General features: G+C 45.3%; 2 protein-coding genes across 3 annotated transcripts; one reads left to right on the top strand and one right to left on the bottom strand.

Moving 5' to 3' along the window:
* Window positions 1-85: 85 nt before the first annotated feature.
* On the bottom strand, window positions 86-9,183 carry taf7 (TAF7 RNA polymerase II, TATA box binding protein (TBP)-associated factor). Its single transcript, XM_076046438.1, has 12 exons — window positions 8,977-9,183; window positions 8,323-8,399; window positions 8,154-8,232; window positions 7,785-7,918; window positions 7,073-7,193; window positions 6,888-6,946; window positions 6,343-6,415; window positions 5,080-5,193; window positions 3,817-4,011; window positions 1,389-1,501; window positions 808-867; window positions 86-329 (listed from the first exon to the last, which is right to left on the bottom strand). The coding sequence occupies exons 1-12, from the start codon at window positions 8,993-8,995 to the stop codon at window positions 285-287; spliced, it is 1,089 nt and encodes a 362-aa protein (XP_075902553.1). The 5' UTR covers window positions 8,996-9,183; the 3' UTR covers window positions 86-284.
* A 739-nt stretch (window positions 9,184-9,922) lies between these two features.
* Window positions 9,923-21,552, top strand: slc9a6a (solute carrier family 9 member A6a). 2 transcript variants are annotated; one of them, XM_076046414.1, is made up of 16 exons: window positions 9,923-10,729; window positions 11,575-11,774; window positions 12,206-12,283; window positions 12,437-12,513; window positions 12,635-12,747; window positions 13,243-13,348; window positions 14,059-14,195; window positions 14,444-14,554; window positions 14,787-14,875; window positions 15,235-15,348; window positions 15,560-15,671; window positions 15,763-15,916; window positions 16,231-16,261; window positions 16,352-16,437; window positions 16,764-16,869; window positions 17,526-21,552. In XM_076046414.1, exons 1-16 carry the CDS (start codon window positions 10,423-10,425, stop codon window positions 17,787-17,789), a joined length of 2,085 nt encoding a protein of 694 aa, XP_075902529.1. In that variant the 5' UTR covers window positions 9,923-10,422; the 3' UTR covers window positions 17,790-21,552. The 2 variants fall into 2 exon arrangements, with proteins under 2 accessions (XP_075902529.1, XP_075902528.1); XM_076046413.1 differs by having other exon boundaries at window positions 9,924-10,729; window positions 14,059-14,205; window positions 14,454-14,554.
* The last annotated feature ends 1,606 nt before the right edge of the window (window positions 21,553-23,158 follow it).

Below are 23,158 nucleotides of genomic sequence, written 5' to 3'. Positions count from 1 at the left end.
TGGCTGTAACCAAACTTGTAAAGACTGTGAGCTGCGGACATAATTAGTGAAGTGCAAATTTGGCTTCAAGACACTCACACAGCCATCACCTTTTGGATACTTTAATCTAAACAGAGACAATGAAACAAATTTGGTCAGAACAAAAGGTTCAGTACAGACTGGGACATTCTATACGACTGACGTACAGAAAGAACAAAACTAAAAGCGATGACGCAGCAAGTTGTCCGCCTTTCTCCATCTTCTCTGTACGTGGCTGACGCTGACGTGAGGCTGCCCCCTGGTGGTTACTTCTCGACCAGCGAGTCGAGCTGCTCCTGCAGGGAGGCGAGCTGCGGAAATGAAAGAGAGCAACAGACAGGGAGAGAGGGAGGGAGAGAGGGAGAGGAAAAAAACAAAAACAAAGTGATTGATAGCCAGCAGCCCCAGGGTGTAATTGGAGGGTAAGTGGATGATGATTAACACGTCTTTCCACATTAATTTACTGCCTTCATTTGTCAATACAAATAACGCGCAGTAGACAGTGGGTGGCCTCTGTGCTGTGGCTGCATGAACAAAAAAAGAAAAGAAAAAACACAACCAAAAAAGAGGCCTCGCTGGTAGCAGCTGACAAATTCAGTTGCGCATGATTGAATTTGAACTTTGCTATTAGGCATAAAAATGACTGCGTTTTAAAAAAGGACAGCAAGCCGGGTGCATTCTCTCCGACAAACTGAGGCGAGGTGATGAAAGCCGTGGAAAGCTTGCAGCGAGCGCGCGTCCCTTCTGCTTTAATGATCATTTAAAAAAGAAAGAAAAAAAGCTTTTTACCTGCTCCATCTCGCGCTCCTCCTGCTGAATAATCTCATCCAGCAGAGCCTGGAAGCGGTTCTGCGGGAGAGAGACAAACAGACAGATTTTGTTCAAGCCCAAAAATAATGATGATTAAAAAAAAATAAAAAACGCGTCGACCTCGTGGCCGCCTCCCGGGGCTGCTGACGTCACGATGTGCTCTCTGACAGAGGGAGCACTTGGAATGCCAGTCAGACAGCTGACCTTTCCACTGCGGCTGTGATAATAACAACTAGCGATGGGCCCTGATACGGTCCCGCGACGCCGGCCACTGAGGGCTTTAAATGGCAACGTGTAAAGGCCCGCGTCTCTTTGTGTTCCATTCACTGGCAACGCTCTTTCAAAGCCCTCGTTTGATGATTTTTTTTTTTTCCTTCTCCTATGTCACAGAAACGCTTAGGTGTCGACAGTCCACTGGGAGAAAAGTGACATTTAGCCGCTTTAAACGCTGGCTTTCAGCGCAGCGCAACCATCGTTTTTGCCGTCACCCGTCTAGAGACGCCACCCGGCACAAGAACTTTTGCCTCCGAGTGATTTCGCTCGCTCGCCCGCTCACTTACTTTCAGAGCCTGGTTCTCCACTTTCATGATGAGCTCCTCCTGCTGCTTCTTGCGCGCGCGGGTCTCCTGTAGCTTGGCCTTGATGCTGTTGATCTGCACTTGGTATTCCATGACTGTGGGAAGCATTGCACAGTTTCACAAGTTACCAGTGGTACACACAAAAAAAAGGAGGCGAAGGAGGAGGAGGAGAAAAAAAAAACCATCTCATTTGCGCAGCAGAGGTTTTTATTTCTATGTGGACCCCAGGAAGATTAGCGACAACAGCTGTGGAAGCTAATGGGGATCTGAATAAAGAAGAAAGAGGCTGAAAGTGGATGACTATCAATGACAAGATGCTGCATTTTGGAGAAGCTGTAGGGAAACTTTATGTCCCCCAACTGTTTGGCTGAAAACATCACAAGAATTTCAGCTTCATATTCGTGAAACAAAGTACAAACGAGACTAAAGCATCACGCGACGCCATACGGGCTCCGCAGGTGTCTCCAAAAACCCAGCAAAACATACAGGCCTCCATTAATCCTCTAATTGGCAGCCACGGTGCGACAACTGTACTGCTGGAGCCACAGAAACTGAGCCGGGCTCAACTTCAAGCACCAGGCGGAGTGAGTCCAGACTTGCTGCCAGCTGCGGTGGCGACTGTTTGGTGGCTCACGGAGAATAAAAGGAGAAACGCTGCAGTGAAATCGCAGTGTTGGATGTGGTGTGAGCTCAGCCTTTCTGACAAGAGCGGATAAATAAAGGCGGAACCAGATGTGTTAACTTCTTTAACACGAGGCGCAAGGGGGCTGAATGAACCTGATTACATGCTATCAACATTCAGCTTCATGCTTCAAGGAATTGTTTAAGAACACAGAAGGAAAAAGGGAGAGGGGAAGAGGAGGGGAAGAAAGGGCAAAGGAAAAAAAGGAAGGAAAAATAAAATAAAAATAAAATAAAGATAATGAATGTTAATGTGTTCAAGCCAACTGTATATTTATAGCTGTAGGAATGCTTGTTTGCATGCTGTTGCAATGTTTTCTCAAAAGAAATGTCGCTACAGTTCAGCTGAGTTCAATTAATAGCTGGGGAAAAAAAATGTGCACAAATATTGCACAAACCTGCAAAAAAATCTGGACTTGAGCAGTGAAAGCTACCGCTCCATCACGATGAGCTACATTCCAGACCAACTGCACCGTCGTCAACAGCTCGACACCCCCCCACCGATAATCCCGTCTGCTATGCGCAATTAGGGAGGGGGTTCTCATCTCTGCAGCTCGGCCCGAGACACGCAGCCAGACTGGGCCGCATCTGCAGGGGCTCCACTGAGCCGCTGCTCCTGTGCAGCCGAGCGGCAATGTTGCTGACAGACGGCTCCGTGTATGCAGATAAGGAGGCATTGAGCTGTCAGGCTGGACAGCTGCCTCGGCCCCCAAACCCTGAGCCGCAACACCTGTCAGGCTGGTTAGCGGAGGAGGAGGAGGAAGAGGACGAGGACGAGGACGGGGAGGAGAGCTGCTGGCGGCCCGGCGCACCTTGAGATGCGAGGCAGCAGCCAGCGCTTTTAAGTGAGAATGGTGCAATTCGCTCCGGCGCGCGCGTTGTCTGACCCAGAAAAGCGATCTCACCGATAAGACGGCCAGACGCCCGTCTGAAGCTATTTTTGACCTCTGCTCTGACAACCGGGATCTGAGGGGGTTTGACTTGACTGAGCGTCAGACTGTTGTTGCTGCTGCTGCTGCTGCTGCTGCTGCTGTAGCCGAGACAAGCAGGGACTTTAAAGATCCCTCGGTGGAGGTGGTTTCCCTGGGAAGTCGGCCGAAAGGGCCAGGATTCACTTCTAGTGTTATTATCGCGCTGCGTTCAATTGGTGCATTGGAGGACAGAGATGCACTTTTCGGAACGTCGTACATTGACAAGCCCATTTTAAAATAGGTGCGTCTAGTCACACACCTTAGCAGAGACACAGATATCCAGGTGTCATTTCGCTCTAGAGTTTTTTCCCAGCATAGTTTCTGACAGTGATTCTGCTGTCGTTCTCGAGAAGAGCTGGAAGTGACACGCAGACGAGATGGCACTGAATATGGATCTGCTGCTGCTGCTGCTCCACGAACGCCTCCACTCATACAGATGGTGCAACAGCAGAGAACTGCAGGGCGCTTGGCAAAGGATTCACAGCTGGAAACCAATTTGTTGAAAGAATTGTGCAAATGGTGTTCCAGCAAGGACAACATCGTATTCTGAATTTTATTATTTATGCAAAAATCTGATTGATTGATTTATACTAATGTCTGTGCAATTTTTAAACCTGAGAAATGTTTCATTTTTTTTAAAGTAATGAATTCTTGTTTAGACAAAATGTTGTTGAGTTTGTGACTGACAGAAGGTGGCGATGACCAGCATTCAGATTTCACACAACGGCAGAAAGGCGGCGCCGCAGAGCAACTCTTACCTATCTGGCTGTTTCTGTCGATTTCATGCTGCGCGGAATCCGACTCGCCCAGTTTATCTTGGAGCTGTCGGTCCAGATCATCCTCCGTGTCCATAATATTCAGGTCTTCATCTTCGTGCCGGTCCCCTTCGTCCTCCTCGTCCTCGCTGGAGCTGCTGATGTCGTTGAAGATCTCCCTCAGCTCGTCACGCTGGGCTGGCCATGCGAAAGGAGGCGCAGAGATGTTATATATTTAAAAAATAATCATAAAAACACACACAAAGACCTGAGACGGGCCAGACAGATGAGACTTGGTTGGGATTTGATCCGGGTCACAGTCTGGAGGGCACCGACAGTGACATGCCCCTTAAGATGCTCCAGCCACCACCTCTGTTTGGACTGTTATGACTGGTGGCGGAGCAGCGACTGTGGCGGCGGTGCATAATAGGAGAAAATCTGCGATAATGGAATATGTTGGGATATGTGAGCCTTAGTCAGTGCACAGATAAGGTGTCTGGAAGCGAAACATCAGCGTCTGGCAGATGAATGAGGAAAGAGAAAGAGGAAGCTCGATGTTGGCAGATGTTGTTTTTGCTTTGTACAACCAGCGGCGGCGGCGGCGGCTGGAGCGGCAACAGCGGTTGCAGCGACGTGGGCTGTGATGCTCCAGCAGCGCCGTCGCGTTTGCACGAACAACCTGAAAGATGTCTGGCTTTGTTTTTTGTTTCAGGACGTCACGCACAGAGTTTGTTAAAGTTTCGGTGGATCCCAGAACCAATCAGCTTCCATTAAGGATGAAAGAGCAGCGGCAGCTCCTCTGGACTCACAAAGACAGTGGAGACGAGCAGCAGGAAGAGGAAGCTGCTGCCAGCTGGAAACAACCTCTGCTAAAGAAACTGTTGTGGATGCAGCATGCAGCAGTAGCCGTTTTAAAGCAAAAGAATGTAGAAACAGAGCTGAGGACTCTTGTTTGGGGACAACATGTTGACGTTGTATACCTCAAGATAATCTTGGGAGCAGTGGTGCATGATTAAGGTTGTGCAGGAAACAAATCTGATTGTTTCTCCTGAACGTGATAGTTGGCTTCATCACCAAATTTTACCTCCTCTTTCTAAGGCCAGCTGGGAACCATCTGGAGTGCTGGGTTAGATTTATTTCTTTTATATTCTAGTTGTTATCTGGCACAATGTGATCCGAGACGAGGAACAGTGGGGTTGATGAGCTTCATCGCATTTTTGCTATTAACAAAATAAATGAATTGAGAAAACGACATCTGCGACTCACCAGAGGATCCGTGGCCCATCTTGTGACTGGAGGTGCCGGGGGAGGAGTCCAGGTTGCCCAGGGAGCCGTGCTGGTCTGCATCCTTAGACTCGTCTTCAGCAATGATTTCCCACCCTGAGTTCCCCCACGTTAAAGTCAAAACATCTCATGTACTCATCATAGGATAAAATCTCCACACGGCAAAATCTTAATTTCTTTTTTTTTTTTTAAAGAGTAAAAACAATGATACTTATTAGGGAAATGGCCCATTGTGTCGTGTGTGCATCTTCTGTCGCCACTGCTGCATGCAAATATTACGACTAAAATTAGAATATGGCTTCATGGCAACCGATTAAGTGATGATAATGCACAGTCCTTCCCAATTAACGGCAGAATCTAAGACGGCAATTAGAGACGGCCCGCCGTGCTCTGATTCTGCCAGGCAAGTTTAGACAGTCAGAGCACTAAAACTCAAAAACAATATCAGAAAGACGCGTGCAAGGCCGAAGTCACGCTAGTGCTGTCACAACACTAAATGACTTTAATACAATTACCAAAATAATAAACATCATGTTACATGTTGATATGTTTAGTCTTTTAACCACTTGCTGTTTCTTATTTCGCTCTGTGCTTATTTTTTGAGCAAAAATGCAATACTGCTCTACTTTTGATTGTATGGCAAAACAGCCATTCCCTTATGTTGCCTTGCCTGTCTGCACTTCAAGAGAAACAGCGCCACACAGTGGTGGAAAAGAAAAACGTTTTTGGACACCTGCATTTTTTTGACGTCTGAAGTCTCCAAGTGTAATTTATATTAGTGCAGCCTCAAACATTTACCCAAAGGCTGCAGATGCACTGTTCCGTCCAGCTCACAACTGGAACTTTCAGCAAGATGACGTCCCTTGCAACACAACCAAGGGTACAAAAACTTACCATGTCCAATTAACAACAAAGTAAATAATTTCAATTTGTTTGTGTGCCTCTGATGCTGCCAAACCTTTTGGAACACAGAAAAATTCCCTGATAAATATTAAAGGACAATTATTTGAATGGAGTAAAATTTTAAGGCTGCCTGAAAACTTTTTCCCACTACTTAATTACATGTTTGTTTCTGCAGTACTTTTCCAATGCTGACTTGCCGCGCGGCACTAGTGCGGCAAGTCAGCGGCAACAACTTACTGGACCTCTGCCCATGAGGCGAGCTAAAAATCTGATTCTGCTGTCAAGTGTTTGTTCTACACCGGCTTGCAATGTGAGTGTGAGAGGCTCCTGCAGGAAGGATACGGACGCTGACAGCCTCCGAGTCTGTGCTCAGCAGTCTCTTCACTTCCTTCTCCACGTCAGGAGATTCAATGTACTGCAAGACAGAGAGAAAGAGGAAGAGATTAGGCTACATGTAGCATTAGCAGCACGACACACAGAAGCAGCAGCTGGCTGCATGCCAGGGAGCACATTAGCGATTAAAAACCGAAGGGGCCCGATCAATATGGCTCGGCTCCGCATCCCCATGAAGATTTATTCCCAAGACAAAGTAGAAGTGTAGCGTTCGAGCGCACTTGCCTTCACTTTGATCAAAGTAAAAGTGAAATTGCTTTTTGCATGCGTGCCTCTCAGGCAAACTACGACGGGAACGCTTTATTTATATGTAAATTTACTTTTCACTTCCGCCAGAGTTCCCGTTTTATGAAATGTAAATGTCTTGTGGGAAGAGTGCCAAGAAAAGCAACGGATCATCAGACAGGATGCTAAAGAGATGCATGGGATTGGGCGGGGGAGGGGAGGGCATGCAGCGTGGGGGGGAGGGGAGGGTTAAATCAAAATGTCAAAACCTTCTTTTTCGCGGTCTTCCGAAATCTTCTCTTGCGTGTGTTCTTCAGCGGGCATGTGACTGAGGAGCAAAACAACTGAATCAGTGGGGTCGGCACGGCTACATCAGTTTTAGAGGGCCAACGATGATGACCTGAGCCATGAATAATTCATAATTTTGGACATGAGGACGCGCACGTCTACTTACTTCCGTGGTTCCAAACAAATTTCTTGTCCTTGTCTTTGTCCTTCTTCTTGCTCTTGGGGTCTGTGCCAGTCGGCTCCTCTAGCGGAGGGTACAGGTCTCCATCTAGTGTACATACCAACATCTAATCCAGGGCAAACAAAAACAACAACATAAGCACCCTTTAATAATAACTTGGGTTGTAAAATTCATATTTAAAACATGTACTTCATATTACATATATACATGTTTGCTTTTACTGTCATGATGTTATTTATCTGTTGCAGGCACTGCAGCCAGAAATGATCTTATAGCCAGTGCAACACATCTCACACCTAGTATTAAGAGATCATTGGTGGGCGGTCAGGGCCTAGTAAGGCCTTCCAAGCTTGCCTAAGCATACTCAAAAAAGTAAACACGGTTCTTTCTTTTTTTTTTGCTATAAAGTTAGATGTAAAGATCCAGGATTGTAGATCAGGTTAGAGTATTTAATCCAATCACATTCAAGTTATGTGATACAATGACATCTACCTGATTGATCAGAATTAGAGCATCAGACAATTAAACTTAAACATAAGATTTAAAAACGGAAAACTATGAATGCAACTTTTGATATAATTAGTTGACTTGTTTGCTTTAAATGCATACTTCTCAATTGACAATGGGAAAACGTGTTAAAAAGTGACTCCAGGCTTAACTATTATTGCATACAATAATTGCTGCAGTGGATGTTTACCTGGCAGACATCAGCTGTCTTGTAAAACGTCTTTTTGTCCACTGTTTTCAGGGACTCAATCATACACGGCAGGTCCACCAGTTTGCAGGCCAGAGGGACGCGATCTACCCTGACTATACCATGACGGCCATCAGCTACAGATGACAGAGGACAACAACATTTAATACACCTGATACATTTAACAACAATGAATATGTCGTTTTTATCGTGTCATTATTTAGCAGTTAAAGCTGTGAAACATCATTGAAAGAATGAGTCATGTACACAGAAAAAACTAAATCATCTACACAGGTCTTCAAAAGTTATATTAAGACTTCAATTCCAGTAATAGTTTATGGAAACACATTAATGATAAGGACACAGTCTTACGGTGCAATTCAATGGTGAGTCTGTCTTTCATGTTCATACTGCTGGACTGGGCGATTCGCCTCACTGTTGAGGCATACTCCTGTAAGAGTTAAAGAGAAGTCACAATCAGTCAAGCAAAAATGATCACATTTCTAGAAAGACACCGTAACAATATCCAAAAGTATCTTACCGAGGGAAGCCTCAAGATGAACTGGCTCTCTAACTCGTAGGGAGCGTCCTCCTTACTCTTAGAGCTGGCCTTGCCAACTAGAATCAATGAAAAACTTAGTTTAGTGGCTGCCTGTGGTCCATAACCACAGACAAACTGGTTTATAAAATATGATTTAGATTTTTAGCTCGTGATTGCTTCCGAAACAGAACAGACTCAACGGCAAAGTGGTGTGTGTTTTGTTGTGTTCATGTTCATGTTCATACGTTTTTCATGACATGGGCGCGAAAGAAAACATTGTGAGTAAATTGCAGAGACCATATTTGCACCACTTAGATTAATCAGTCTATCAGTAAAACAAAATGTAAAACCGAATACAGCATGACAATTGCATTAAAGGCGTTCTCCCATCCCAACAGTGATGTACCACTATGCTAAAATGGCATTGTTAATGGCTAATGCGTCTGACGCTACATCAGACATAGTGTATGTAGTAGCAGTATTACTTTTTTTTATTCAAGGAATGTTGTTACATTGTTACATGAGAAACAATTTCCTTATACTGTTGTTAGCCTGAAGATATTACAAAAGCAGCTTGCCTGTGTTGACTGAAAAGAGCGCTCATGCTAACTGTTTTTAGCTTGGGCTAAATTCAGAAGAGACGACATCGCCTACCTTTTATTTTAGTTGTCATGTTTCTGTTTAGGGGAGTGCGTCCGCTGCAATTTTCTTCGAAAAACACAAGTGGGTAAGAATACAACCTAGAGGATTGTTAAATTAATGAGCTCAAATGTCAATTACACGATGTGAGCATAGCCATTCGTGGAAAATGTTGCTGTTAGCTATCGCAAGCACCGTCCACCGCTGCTGCATTCAGGTGCGCCTTGAAAAATTGTAAACCGTGTGACCCATGTCGTTGGCACGCTACAGAAGAACTAAATAACTATTTAACAAGAAGCATGTACGATATATCTCTTTGATAACTGTTTAATCTTCCGTTTTTAATTTGCTTTAATCTTAGTTATGTAGGTACTTCATGACAACTCATTGTTGATATTACGTTGATATTAAATGTAAATATATATATATATATATATATATATATATATATATATATACATACATATATATATATATATATATACATATATATATATATATATATACATATATATATATATATATATATATATATATATATATATATATATATATATATATATATATATATATATATATATGTATATATATATATATATACATATATATATATATGTATTTCTAAACAAAATCTACACCAACGACAGATAGAATTAGGGTATTTAATAATGTGTGCAAGACATTAAACTCGGGATGGATTGTCTAAAATATGTTTTCGTATTGATTTAATCGAAGCAAATGGTAGAAAATAACAATAGTTGATCTTACTTTTTTTCTTTTAAAAAAAAAACAAAAAAAACAAAGAACAAAAACAAAAACTAAATCGTTTTCGGAAACGCCACATATCGGCGTCATAGCCCCGTCAACGTGTTACATCGCGAGACCTGCGTACCATAATCGCGTCATGGGAACGGTAAACTTTGCAGCAAATCTCCAAGTAGCAAATCTCCAAGTAGCAAGCCATTGCTTGAAAAACAAATATAATACGTGATGTGTCAGTATGTAAAGTAGCTTATGCCCCTTATGCATGCTGTTGAAAAAGTTTGCTAGAAGATTTCTTGCTAGCGAGTTTTCTGATACGTAAACCTCGATTTCATAATAAGAGACGTTCTTTCCAAAATGATTAAATTCAACAATCTAAAAACTACTTGCATCCATAAATTATATTCATTCAAATCTCGTATACAGTAAATAATTAGAAAAAAAGTTGTGGGGTCATTCTGTGTGTTTCTCGGCTGTAGACACTACAAAAACGCACGGCCGCAATGCTTTTAGGTTGAAATAAACATTAGACGCTTCTAGGGGGAGAGAAAAAAATAAAATAAAATTCACTTCCGGGCCGCGATCGATTGCTCTGTTGCTGCCGTCGTACAGGTTCCTGCTCTCTCCGCTGCTGTGAATAATAATTGGACAAAGTTTGCTGTCGTCCACTGAAAGACGTCGCGGCGTTTGACAGCCGAGATGGCGGGTAAAGGTAGTGCCAGCGGCGCCTGGAGGGCGACGAGGACGCTGTGGCTGCTCATGCTAGTCGGCTTGTCGGTGTGCGTCTGTGTGTGCCGAGCATCATCACCACCACCCTCAGCCCCTCAGGAGGACAGTGCCATGGAGAACATCGTCACGGAGAAGAGGGCAGAGGAGAGCCACAGGCAGGACAGCGCCGACCTGCTCATCTTCATCCTGCTCCTCACCCTCACCATCCTCACCATCTGGCTGTTCAAACACCGGCGCTTTCGGTTCTTGCACGAAACCGGGCTGGCCATGATTTATGGTGAGACGCCACGGCGTGACTCGGGATACGTCATCGGCGGCGCTGGGTTCACGTCGTCGCAAATGATGATGATGATGATGGTGATGATGGTGATTTTGGGTTGGTTACGTAACGCGATGCCCCCGTTTTCCCTCTTCCGGTTATAAATGACGGGGTCATGTGATGTGTTCAGTCATCACGGGGCTGCAGGATGGCAGCGAGCTCATTAAAAGATCTGTGAGAACGCAGCCTGCTGCTGGCTATAAAAACATCATCCATCCCGGGAGTTTTGGCCCCTTGACAGAGCCGTAATTTATTTTCTCAGATTTTCAATTGTATTCAAAGCCCGTGTTTACACGAAATAGACAAGCAGGTAATTGCAGTCCAGTGCCCTTGGGCGATAGAACCCAGTGCCATGTGATCCAGGGAAGTGGATGTCAAATGAAAAGAGAAAAATCTTATCTTTACCTTCATAAATCAGACAGCAAATTCAACACTGACATTTCCTGTTAAAAGTCGTTTCCCCCCCCCCCATATGATACCAACATGTCAGATCTTTGCCGTTCTTCCCAATTCCCTACAAACGGTGTGTTTTTCTATGTAGTTGAGCAAGAAAGAAAAAAAATTTAATGGAGCTGGGAGTGTGCGGAGGATTATTATTACACTCATCATTTTTGCCCTTGACAAAGCCAAACCAGCTGTACTCATGAAACATAGTTGAAGTGATTTACGATAAAAGCATCAGAGCACCTGAGACATGAGTAAAGGAAAAACCTCTTTCTTTGAAAGGCATCATCTTTGCCGACGTTCATCCACATTGATCGCTCTGCCATCTTCTTTTCCTCCTCTCTCCTCCTCCCGTTCAGGGCTTCTGGTCGGCGTGGTCCTGCGCTACGCCATCCACGTTCCTCGGGACATGAGCCACATGACCCTGAGCTGCCCCGTCAACTCCAGCCCCGCCACGCTGCTGATCAACGTCAGCGGCAAGTTTTACGAGTACACGCTGAAGGGGGAGATCAACGCCGACGAGCTGGACGACGTGCAGGACAACGAGATGCTGCGGAAGGTGACTGACCGACCGAGCGCAAAAGCTGCGTCGGACGCTCTCGGGTTTGATCTGTGCGAACAAAGCAGCCGTTTAAAATGACGCCATTGTTTGTTGTTGGTGAAGGTTTTGAACAATGTGACTTCTTTTTTAGTTCTGAGTAAGTACCTCTTCTTCCCCAAATGAAACCAGAGATAAAATGTCACCTGTCTAGAGTTACAGCTCAACCTCCGGTGTTTTTCCAACCACCTTTGATTAGCATTTGTCCATAGTTGCAGCAGCTTTTTCTTCGACTAAAACGACATTTTGCTTCCCAGTGTTTCGTTTATGACTCAACGCTTCATTCCGTGTGGCCTGTCACTGCAGCTTTGTGGGCGCTCCCGTTGTTTTACTCCCCTGCTCCCTGAAGTGAATCGATCTGTAACGTGATCCTGTTTTTGTCTGTGACTCAGGTGACCTTTGACCCCGAAGTCTTCTTCAATATTCTGCTCCCGCCGATCATCTTCCACGCAGGTTACAGTTTAAAAAGGGTACGAAAAGGGGTTTCTGATTTGGACACCCTGCTCTCTGTCACACAGATTACAGTGGCTACTATTTAAATACACAGAAAGCAGTAAAAACATTCGGCAGGATTCTTCACCGTGCAGATCATTTTCCATCGTCTACAATTTCTCATTTTGCAGAGGCACTTTTTCCGCAACATGGGCTCCATCCTGGCTTACGCTTTCCTGGGGACAGTCATTTCCTGTTTTGTTATCGGGTGAGAATATCCCACTTCGGGCATTGGCACAATTCGTATGCGGCGGTAACCGAGGCGTTTAATCGGCCACGCCGGCAGTAAAGTCGCAGCCGTTTACGAGGATGTTCCGTCCCTCCCTCAGGTTGCTGATGTACGGCTGCGTGACGCTGATGAAGCAGGTGGGGCAGCTGAACGGAGACTTCTTCTTCACAGATTGCCTGTTTTTCGGAGCCATCGTCTCTGCCACAGACCCAGGTCTGTACACTCATTCTTTTTTTTTTTAAACTGAGCTGTGATCAAAATAATTATCACCCACATTCATATGAATCTCTTCAGTTGATGGATGCTCAAAGGAAAAAGAACATGTTTTTTGGGGGGGATTTTTAGCAGGGTTCTGCGTGAAAACAACTTAGGTTGTGATTCATTCACATTTATAATAAGCCCTATTATCCTATTTTGATTTTTTTTTGAGAGTATCTAAATGAGTGAATGTGAAGTTCCAGTAAAATTCAAAATAATCACGCGCCTTTGAAAAAAAAACCTCAAGGATAAAAAATAATTCAAGTTTTTGAAGAGGCTCCAAACTCAAAAATAAGCTTTTCATAATTTCCTGATTGCTTATTCACCATGTGCCGCCACTGTCAGCCGTCATCTATGGCTAAATAAACTAAGAGTCTATTTTTAATTTATTCATATATAATTCAGATTTGCAACCCCTCTAATGACTTAGTTTGTTCTTCCTGTTTCCAGTCACGGTCCTGGCCATCTTCAACGAGCTGCAGGTGGACGTGGACCTGTACGCTCTGCTCTTTGGGGAGAGCGTGCTCAACGACGCCGTGGCCTTGGTTCTGTCCTCGTAAGTGTTGCCCCGACCCGTCCCCGAATGCAAATGCGGCTTTCTGCTCACGTGTTCTGTATCGACCGGCTCGTGACCTTTCCGTCTCGCCTAACGCAAGCTTGCGATTCCTGCAGGGCGGGGAATAACGCTCAGTGCTGTCTCTCCTCTCCTCCTCCCCATTGGGGTCTCTTGTCACTTTTCCCAGAATTGTAAGTTATGACAGCAGACGGGGTGGACGGTCCAGCCCCTGCCGAGAGACTCTGATCAGCCCTCTGAACGGGTTTCTTAACACCAGAGTGACATTGAGTGGTTTCTGCAGTGCTTTTCCCCACAAACACTGTCATCTAGTGCAGTGCTTCTCAACTGGTGGAGTCTCAGGAGCCACATTTTCTCCTTATTGTGAAGCCGCGAGCACTCAAATTCATTCCGCAAAAATAAAAACGCCTGCTCACATTATGTCTAGCAATTTATTGAAATTAGTTGTGTATAAATAAATAAATGTTTAATACAATTTCTCTATAAATATATATTAAAAAAATAAAAAAAAATAAAAAAAGGGAAACTGCCCACAAAGCTGCAACCCAATCAAAACAGCTCCCACTCATCAGTTGAGAAACGCTGATCCAGTGAACACGCTGCTCTTCATGCGTACAACAATGATTTTGACTGTGTGGTGTCTTGGATTGAGATGCCGGCATTGCAATGAATATTTTTAATGTGTATTTCAGGTCTATAGTTGCCTACCAGCCGCAGGGCGACAACAGCCACACCTTCGAAGTCATGGCCATGCTCAAGTCCTTTGGCATTTTCCTGGGAGTTTTCAGCGGCTCCTTTGCTCTGGGGGTGGCCACCGGAGTCGTCACCGCTCTCATATCCTCTCATACCTGCCACAGATACGGATATTTATAGAATTATTTACACAAGAAAAACAACAATCTGATGCAGCCCTTTAGAGAGAAGCCACGTTTTTACCAGAGAAAAAGCACGGCGAAGAATCAACGTGGTCTGAGTCATGCGGCCTGGGCTTGCAGTCAGATCAGAAACAGATTAATGGTTTGAGCTGTTTAGTAGAATAATTAAATGTGGATTGTTGCGTTCAACTCCTTGACTGACTGTACGTGACAAAGTTCACCAAACTGAGGGATTTCCAGCTGCTGGAGACGGCGCTTTTCTTCCTCATGTCCTGGAGCACATTCCTGCTGGCTGAGGCTTGCGGTTTCACAGGTAACACCGCATGCACACACGCACGCACGCACGCACGCACGCACGCACGCACGCACGCTTGCACACACGCTGCCCCACTTCCCTTCAGAAACAAGGGCGCTTGTGCAAACAAACAACAATAGTTCCCTGCTGGTATCAGCACGTTGTCTCTGTTTGTTTTTTAATGAAATTGTGTCGTTGGTGGTTGTTCAGTGCAAACAGTTTGTCCGACTCGGTGGTCTTTGTGTTGCAGGTGTGGTCGCAGTGCTCTTCTGCGGCATCACTCAGGCCCACTACACCTTCAACAACCTGTCGGCCGACTCCCAGGACAGAACCAAACAGGTCTGACTCGCACTGCAGCGACACAGCTGCCGTTTGGCTGTTTATCAGTAGGCCTCCAGTTTGATAAGCCGTTGTGGTGTAAAGATCAAGTCGAGTACTTTATTAATGTCCCAAGAGGGCAGTTTGAGTTACACCAGGAAGTGGTTGTAAAAGCTGTAATGGTAAGGCTGCAGTTGTGCTGCTGGTTGGGTTGATACAGGGTTTGTTTGTATTAAGCTAAAATCAGATTGCACATAAGTAAAGAAAAAACTTCTAGCAAGGCGACAAATTGATTTATTTATTTTTTTCATTTATCAGAATATTAACAAAGTGCAATGCAAGTCCTAAATCGCTGAGTGTTACTCTCTGTTGTGTTGCAGCTCTTTGAATTGCTCAACTTCCTGGCGGAGAACTTCATCTTCTCCTATATGGGTCTGACCCTGTTCACCTTCCAGAACCACGTCTTCAACCCCATGTTCATTGTCGGAGCTTTTGTATCCTTTTTTTTCTCCCTCCCTCTCTCTCAAGCGAAACCACCTGGTGCGTCACGAGGAAGAGGGTGCAAAGTTTCCCACAGCCGTCAGAAGAACCGCGGTGGAATCAAACTATAATTGATTTAAAATGGGAGGCAGTAAAAGGTTTTCGTTGTGCTCACTTTGTGCTCCGCTGTGCCGTTGTACTCTCCTTGACCTCCTTCCCTCCAAGGTGGCCGTGTTCCTGGGCAGAGCCGCCAACATCTACCCTCTGTCCTTCCTCCTCAACCTGGGGCGCCGCAACAAGATCAGATCCAACTTCCAGCACATGATGATGTTCGCGGGTCAGTGACGGGACTCGCGGAAATCAGAACCTATTTTGCAGAGTTGTCGTTTCTTTTTTTTTAAAAGCCCCTGTGCGCCGCTCCTCTGCAGGCCTGCGGGGAGCCATGACCTTTGCCCTGTCCATCAGGGACACGGCGACGTACGCGCGGCAGATGATGTTCACCACCACCCTGCTGGTGGTCTTCTTCACCGTCTGGATCTGCGGGGGAGGCACCACACAGATGCTGTCGTGTCAGCGCATACGGTTCGTCTCAAACTGAACTGTTTTCCCTCGCGTCTTGCTTGATTCTTGTAGCAGCTGCAATGTCGGGATTAAAATTTTAAAAGCCATTTCAGATCCACAGTCTGGTCGACTGTAGGTCCATTGTGGTGCAGAGATCCAAAGTCACTGTAAAACATTTAATCTCTTGGCACTCATATTTGAAAATGAGTAAGAAGATCGGGACATTTTAATGCATATTTTAAGAGTTTAACACATCAAAGTTGCTAGAAATTTCCACATGCATTTATTTCCACCTTGGTCCACCATCTGATGATGACATTTCTGTCTTGTTTCAGTGTTGGAGTCGACTCGGACCAGGACAACTCTGTAAGCAAACCAAAAAATCTTTCTCTCCCTCTCCCTATCTCTATCCGTGATGTGGTTGTTTGAAAGTAACTGTATGATCTTGTGTTTCAGATGAGCATCGCTGAAGGCTCGGAGAGAAGGAGCACCAAGCAGGAGAGTGCCTGGCTGTTCAGGATCTGGTACAACTTTGACCACAAGTATCCTTCCAACAAGACAGTCACCTTCATTCAGAGTGTAGCCGAGTCCACCCTCTAGAATTCTGTTTGATCGAGAGGATTATAGAACTATAGATCTGTCCCGCCTGAAGTACTGGCCTCGAAAAAAGCTGTACCGCACGGTGTCTTACAGCAGAGGGCGCAGCGTGTTTACGCTTGAAGTCACTTTCTGCAGCGAGAAGGGCTCCTTCACTTCCATAAAACGCTTCCATTAATCCCACTCAACCGTAATTTGGATTTTTCTGTGTTTGGCCAGGCAGTTCTGAGTCACTGTGTTATTGTGTCCTTGACCCGAGGCCCCTCCGCAGCTACCTGAAGCCCATCCTGACTCACAGCGGCCCCCCTCTCACCGCCACTCTGCCGCCCTGCTGCGGCCCCCTCGCCCGCTTCCTCACCAGCCCCCAGGCCTTCGAGGTCAGTTGATTCACAGTGAAGCTATTTGTGGCTCAACCATCTTTGTTCGTTGTTTTTTTGTTTTTTTTAAAGGTTCAGTATGTAATTTTTGGCCTGATTTATTATATTATTTATATTGGTAAAAATATTATATACTGCCCAAAAATCACATATTAGTCCATTTATAAAAGTGTATAATCGCAGTACATAGTAGTATATATGAGAATATACATTTAGCAAGGATCTTGCTCCTAGTTCGCTGCCATCTTTCACCGCCATATTTCTAAGGAAGCCTGGTGTGGACAATCCAGCTGCCTGACAACGCGTTTCGTAATTTTAATTCAAATAAACTAACAAAGAGGAAGGTGGACAAGGTATCCAGGTTTGGTTGCGCAGGCCACTGTAGCTCACTGGCAAGCTCAGGAGGGGGAGAGAGAGTGAAATAGGCTGCAATCTAATATGTAACCACTTGATGTCACGGTTTCTTCTTCAAAATCTCCAAATGTTACACGTGTAACCTCTAAAGCTCCTATATTTTGCTAAAGTCACTCATCAATGTTTCCTAACAAAAATAGAACCTTTAGCTTGTCAGAGATTTCTGCTGGGACGTTATACAAAAGATAGTTTCAACACATTTAACACCGCAATAAGAGCCTCCCTCTCATCTCTCACCCCAGAACGAGTTCCAGCTGAAGGACGATGACTCGGACCTCATCCTGAGCGACGGTGACATGAACCTGACCTACGGCGACATCACGGTCAGCACCGACGCCTCAGGGGTCCACAGCAGTGGAGGCGCCGCCGCTGCCTCCTCCGACGACCTGGACCGGGAGCTGACGTACGGTGACCACGAGCTGGTGATGAGGGGTACGCGCCTGGTGCTGCCCATGGACGACTCGGAGCCGCCCGTCACTGACGCCCACCAGCGCATGAGGATGTGAAGACGGCCGTCCGACTGTCACCCGGCCGAACCAACCGAGCAAACGTCCAGCACCTGGCGAGAAAAAAAGAAAAAGAAGCATCTGCTACATCTTTTTGGCCACTTGCCACTTCTTCCCTGCCACTCGCTTTTAATCCGCCCACGTTCACACTCTGTCACTCCCCCTTGTGGCCAATCAATCACTCTTTCTACCTCATTCTCATAATGCTTTCTCCAGCATCTGCAGCAGTTGTGAGCTGCTCTTATTTATTTGCAGTTTGATTGTTTAATTTTGTGAAGGAGGGGGAAATGGGTTGAGCGTGTTTTTTTTTTTTCTTTGTTTGTTTGTTTTGATGATGATATTATTTTTTTCCCAGTTTGTTCCTCGCTCACCTTGCCGTAGCATTGCACAGAGGTCTAGCAGCATGCGTTAGTGTGTACTTGCAACAGTACCGACCACTGGCTAGTATGTAGACGTACAACAATATCACAAGAGTAACTTTTGACGTGCATGCTGAGTGATGCTCTGTGTGTATGTGTGCGTGTGTGTGTGGTCGAGGGCACTCCGGGTCTGACATCGAATGTTGCTGCCTCTCTTCTCTCTGTCCATCAGAGGCACTTTTACTGTAATATTGTGTTCTAATCAAGTGCCTGCGAATCCTAGTTTTTACCCTCGGCGTCCTGCACTGCTGGACCGACTCCGGGAAGATCATTTTGAGCCGTCTCGCAGTTTTACTTTGTTTTGAAAATATAAAAAAAGGCAAAAAAAAAAAAAAAAAAAAAGACGCCTCCCCCCTCCATAAGGTAGCAATACACAGGTTGTGGAGGTTGGGGGGTCCGTCAGTTCAGCTGTTTGGCTGTTTTTTCGGGCTGGTGGCCGTTCGCAGCAGAGCAAAGGGCTGTTGTCATGACGACGAGATCCAGTGTCGGTGTGAGTTTTTAATGGTTAAAGCGGTCGAGGTGCCATTTCTTGCTTCTGCATTCCAACACGTCGCAGGCAGCCTCGAGGCGTCAGCGTCTTTGTTCTTCTTCTTTGTTTTTTGAGCAGTCACCTTTTTCATACTCTTGTACAGCATCTTGTACATTTTTCTATTCATGCTCATGAACCTCACATCCAGTCTTTTTCCTTGGAAAATTGAAAGCTTGTGAGGGACGTAGCAGCTCAGTAGAAGCGACACTTTCCAGAGACGGATCGTCTCTCTAAGGCGTAGAATTAAGGCTGAAACCAATGATGTGGTTAATTAAAAATGAACCACAATTGACTAAATTTACCCTCTGAAATCTCTTTCACAAGCTAAGAACAAAAAAAGACTGATTACAATTTTCCAGAGTGCATGAGTGAAGAGCGCTGACTGCCGATCATTTTGAAGTTTTTAAAAAGTTATAGTGGTGGTGATTTTTATTATTATTGACAACTCGACTTCTGGGGCCGTTGTGTCGCGTTTATGTGGGACGTTATTTTTGAGGAAAGGGGAAGAGATTGTCGACTTAGAAACGACACCGTCTGATATTCATTGTGCCAGAGGAGGGAGACAGAGAGCCTATGCTGCATGTTTAATTTGGCATATTAAGATGCCTCGTGTGGTACAATTTAAATTCAGTATATTCTCTATACAAAGAAAAGAGTATTTTCATGGAGAATGAATCGATCAGTCATTGAAACCATTGTCTTTACACATATTTTTTGTTTTGTTTTTTACTCGTGGATGAGTCGACCGGTTGTTGCAGCTCTCGTGCGGTTAAGGTTAAATCTCCTCCTTGTTAGCGAGCCCCATGTACGGCGACGGTACATCAGCAGGAGGAATACCTGGGGAAACTGGAAAACGCTGCTTGGTACTATGCTGGACTTTCTCTCCTGTCGGGAGAGGTTGAACCGAGGTCTTTAGCGGCAGCGGCAGGGTGAGACGCACCGAGCCGTCAACGCGAGCGTGATCGTTTCTCGCGCGTTAAAACGATTCTTCCCGCTTCTTTTCGACCGCTCGACCGGAGGGGGGCGGGGTCGTTTAGCGACGGCCTTGTGACGTCCGGCGGCTTCTAATAATGCGTTTCTGAGGCGGGAAGCGTTGACGGGGAAGTCGCCACGGTAACGCTGTGTTGACGTGGACGGGAGCCAGAAAAGAGTCGTGACGACGAGCGTGATGGCAGTGATGCACTCCAGTGTTTTGCAGTTTGAGAGGAGAAAAAAGGGAAACGGGCGCATTGGAATGAGTTGAAAATAGTGGGATAAGGCCTCTGTGTGTGTGTGTGTGTGTGTGTGTGTGTGTGTGTGTGTGTGTGTGTGTGTGTGTGTGTGTGTGTGTGTGTGTCGAGGAAGAGCGGACTCTTGGCTTTCGCTTCCACAGTTTTCTTCTGCTGTGCAGAAACTTAAACTTTAAGAGTGTTTTTGTTTTCCAATTAGGCGAGCCTTTGTGAAATTATTTGTCGTTTTCCTGTTTTTAATTTTAGTTTTTTTGGGGGAAAAATAAAATTATAATAATGATGATAATAATAGTTTGCACTCACGCATCCAGAATGTTTTCTATCATTTTGTCCATGTCCTCTTTCTTCTTTCTTCAGCATGTCATTTTTGTGTATATGGTTTTATTTTGCTGATGTCGGAAAACTGTTTGATAAATGTCAAAAAGAAGTCAGTTTATGAATATTGTATTTAACGTTGAGGAGGCGTCATACTGTCCTAAAAAACAACAACAAAAAAAACAGCATTAAGACATTGCCACAGAAACAGGATGAAGATGGTTCAAAATAATTTTAAGTACACATATTTCCTACTGTATTATTTCAGAAGGTCCCATATTATCTTGGTTTTCTCATCTTTACTTTTATATCCTGAACTCCAGTGGAGCAGAGCAGCAAAACCACTCCCCTAGAAAACTGTAATTAGCCCTCTGTTTGCAGCCACCGGTGACATAACTCAGTTTTATCTACCTACTAAAACTGACACTCTGCTGGACCTTCAACGTGTTTTGGAAGGGGGACAAAAACAGGGTGGAGCCACCCCAGAGGTTCAGCACCCTTTGTGACGTCACAAAGGGTCATTTTCCAGAACTGTTGAGTTTAAGCACACATTTTCTGAATTGTAGAGCAAACGACAGCAAAAAAAAATCTGTCTGTTTCCCTCATTTGCGACCAGTTTGTCCTACAGTGTTGGAAAACTGAGGTGAGGTGACTTGTGAATAATGTGGGACTTCAAACACTGCGCTCCTCCGATTTGTTGTGTGTCTGTCTCCTATTGCTGCGTGTCTGTCTCCTATTGCTGCGTGAATGCCGTCACCAGGTCTTCTATAGAGCATGACTCGTTCATCTTCCGCTAGTGGTGGGGACAAAGAAAAATAAACGCAAACAAATGGACAAACACAAAAAAAGACGCAGTCACAGGCTGGCAGAAAGCTGCTGCGGCTGATTGTGGTCGTGCTTCGGTTTTTGCCTCCTGCTCTGCCGCTTCCCGTCCCGTCGTGGTGTGATCGGCTTTGAATCATCATATGAAGTAGCTGACCAAAGAGGCCTGCTGTGCTTTGTGTTTTCAGACAGTCCACTTTATCTTTATACTGTAAACTGTGTGTATGTGTGTGTACGAGAGAGAGAGAGAAAGAAAAAAAGTGTGTATGCATCTATACCTGCATGTGTGTCTGAGTTTGTGTGTGTGCGGGGGAGAGAGGGAGGCCCATTGTTCCGTCTTTTCCTCTGTGCTGTTGCAGGTACCGACTGTTTACATCTGTGTAAATACGCTCCCACCTGTTCATGTGCGTGCAACATTCAATAAACAGAAGCCTGTGCTTTTGATTAAAGCGGCCGCTCTGTCGTCCTCCTCATTTAAGCTTGTTTAAAGTACGTCTGGCTTTTGTGAGAGAGCGACAGAGTGTGCGTATGTGTGTGTGCACTGCAGATCTTCCTGTCCACGAGAGCTACTAAAGAAGATTATCGCCAGGAGTGATTCTGCTCAAGATGGCGGGGTTTTCCTCTCTCATTGCTAAAAGCGGAGCTTACCATCACAGCCCTGAAATGTGGCAGTTAGCCCGAGATTACATGCCATTACAGATTGTTAAATATCACGGCTGGTTTTAAATCCTTTTCAGAGCAGCATTGGTGGATGGTGCAGTGGCTCCCGACCGCAGTTCCATCACACAGGAGCAAGACGATGCAAATTAAAGAGGATATTAAACAGCATCAATTCTCTCAGGGCCTGGTCAAGTATTGGCGTTATTTTAAAAAGCTGATCAATTTTCTTCTGGACATGTTAATGCAATAGATCCCAATTTTAAGAGTGCCTTCAGTCTGTAATCAGTTTTTACATGAAGGGAATTATGAACAGCACCGTGTGGTCCACAGTTGCCCTGTCACCTTGCAAACGTTTGACCTTTTCAGCACAGATGCATGAAATATTGATTCGATTCAAGATTTAGGAAATGTTTCAGCTGGTTTACCAGGTAAAAAGGTTCTGTAGTCTTCCCCCCCGCAACCCTCTTTCTCAGATGACAAGTCACTGAGTTGTTGTCAAGGCACAATTCAGGAACCACAAGCAGATCAGAGACAATAAGAATCTTTGATGTCTTTATCTTTTTCAAATCCAGCAGGCAGAGACGGAGTCCAAAACAGGCAGGGGTCGTACACAGGCAGGCAGGTAGACTGAGGCACGGCGGTCCAAATTGACTGGCAAGTGCTGAGGTCAAAAACAGGAACTGTCTGAACATGCATGACGAACACAGTAAATGGCGTTTCGAAACGGTCAGGAACATCCAAAGACTTGAACTAACAATCAGCCAAAGCACGATTGCCAAGGCTGGGCTTAAGTAGTTAGCCTGATTGTCTAAGATGGAAATCAGGTGAGTCAACAAAATGGCGCGAAAATCACAGACAGGAAGTTACCCAAATAAGGAGGTGGTTGAAGTCACATGGCAAAGCATATGGTGACGAAAACAAAAGACAGTGACACTCTCTGACAGGTAGGGGAAGACAGAAACACTGTTCCAGGTGGGAATCCTGACAGTTGTACACTTTGATCCATGATCTGATGGTCTGGCTGACACAGCGTCCCCTTTCATACGGTGACCTATAAAACACAAAGCATGTGGACATTCTTCCTTAGCAAGCAGCGGGCAAATAATGCTGAATAATGCTGGGGAGGGGGGGTAGGTATGGAATGTACTGCTGGTGGGTGTGGGCTTGGGTGAAGAGGTAGGTTTTGAGGCGGGACTTGAATATGGGGAGTGTGGGATAGTCACGGATGGACTGGGGGAGGGGGTTCCAGAGTCGGGGCGCAACACGAGAGAAGGCTCTGTCGCCAAAGGTTTTGGAGTGGAGTGGAGAGGGTGAGAGTGGGGGGGCCAGGTGGTGGAGAGCTTTAAAGGTGAGGAGGAGTATTTTGAAGCAGATGCCATGTTTGATGGGGAGCCA

This window comes from Nelusetta ayraudi, unplaced genomic scaffold (assembly GCF_046127955.1).
Source record: "Nelusetta ayraudi isolate G7.1 ecotype Tasmania unplaced genomic scaffold, CSIRO-AGI_Nayr_v1 ptg000090l, whole genome shotgun sequence".
Classification (NCBI taxonomy): Eukaryota; Metazoa; Chordata; class Actinopteri; order Tetraodontiformes; family Monacanthidae; genus Nelusetta; species Nelusetta ayraudi.
The sequence above is the reverse complement of the archived record's forward strand: the minus strand, read 5'-3'. Positions and strand labels throughout refer to the sequence as shown.

Excerpts from the sequence above, each read along its gene's own strand:
- taf7 (XM_076046438.1), bottom strand. Across the intron at positions 7,194-7,784 it reads AGACAGCTGATGTCTGCCAG|ATGTTGGTATGTACACTAGA; the intron begins GTAAACATCCAC and ends GCCCTGGATTAG. Across the intron at positions 1,502-3,816 it reads CGACAGAAACAGCCAGATAG|TCATGGAATACCAAGTGCAG; the intron begins GTAAGAGTTGCT and ends TGCTTCCCACAG.
- slc9a6a (XM_076046414.1), top strand. The coding sequence starts at position 10,423 with ATGGCGGGTAAAGGTAGTGCCAGCGGCGCCTGGAGGGCGACGAGGACG. Across the intron at positions 13,349-14,058 it reads GTGGCCTTGGTTCTGTCCTC|GTCTATAGTTGCCTACCAGC; the intron begins GTAAGTGTTGCC and ends TGTGTATTTCAG. Across the intron at positions 14,196-14,443 it reads GGCCACCGGAGTCGTCACCG|TGTACGTGACAAAGTTCACC; the intron begins CTCTCATATCCT and ends TCCTTGACTGAC.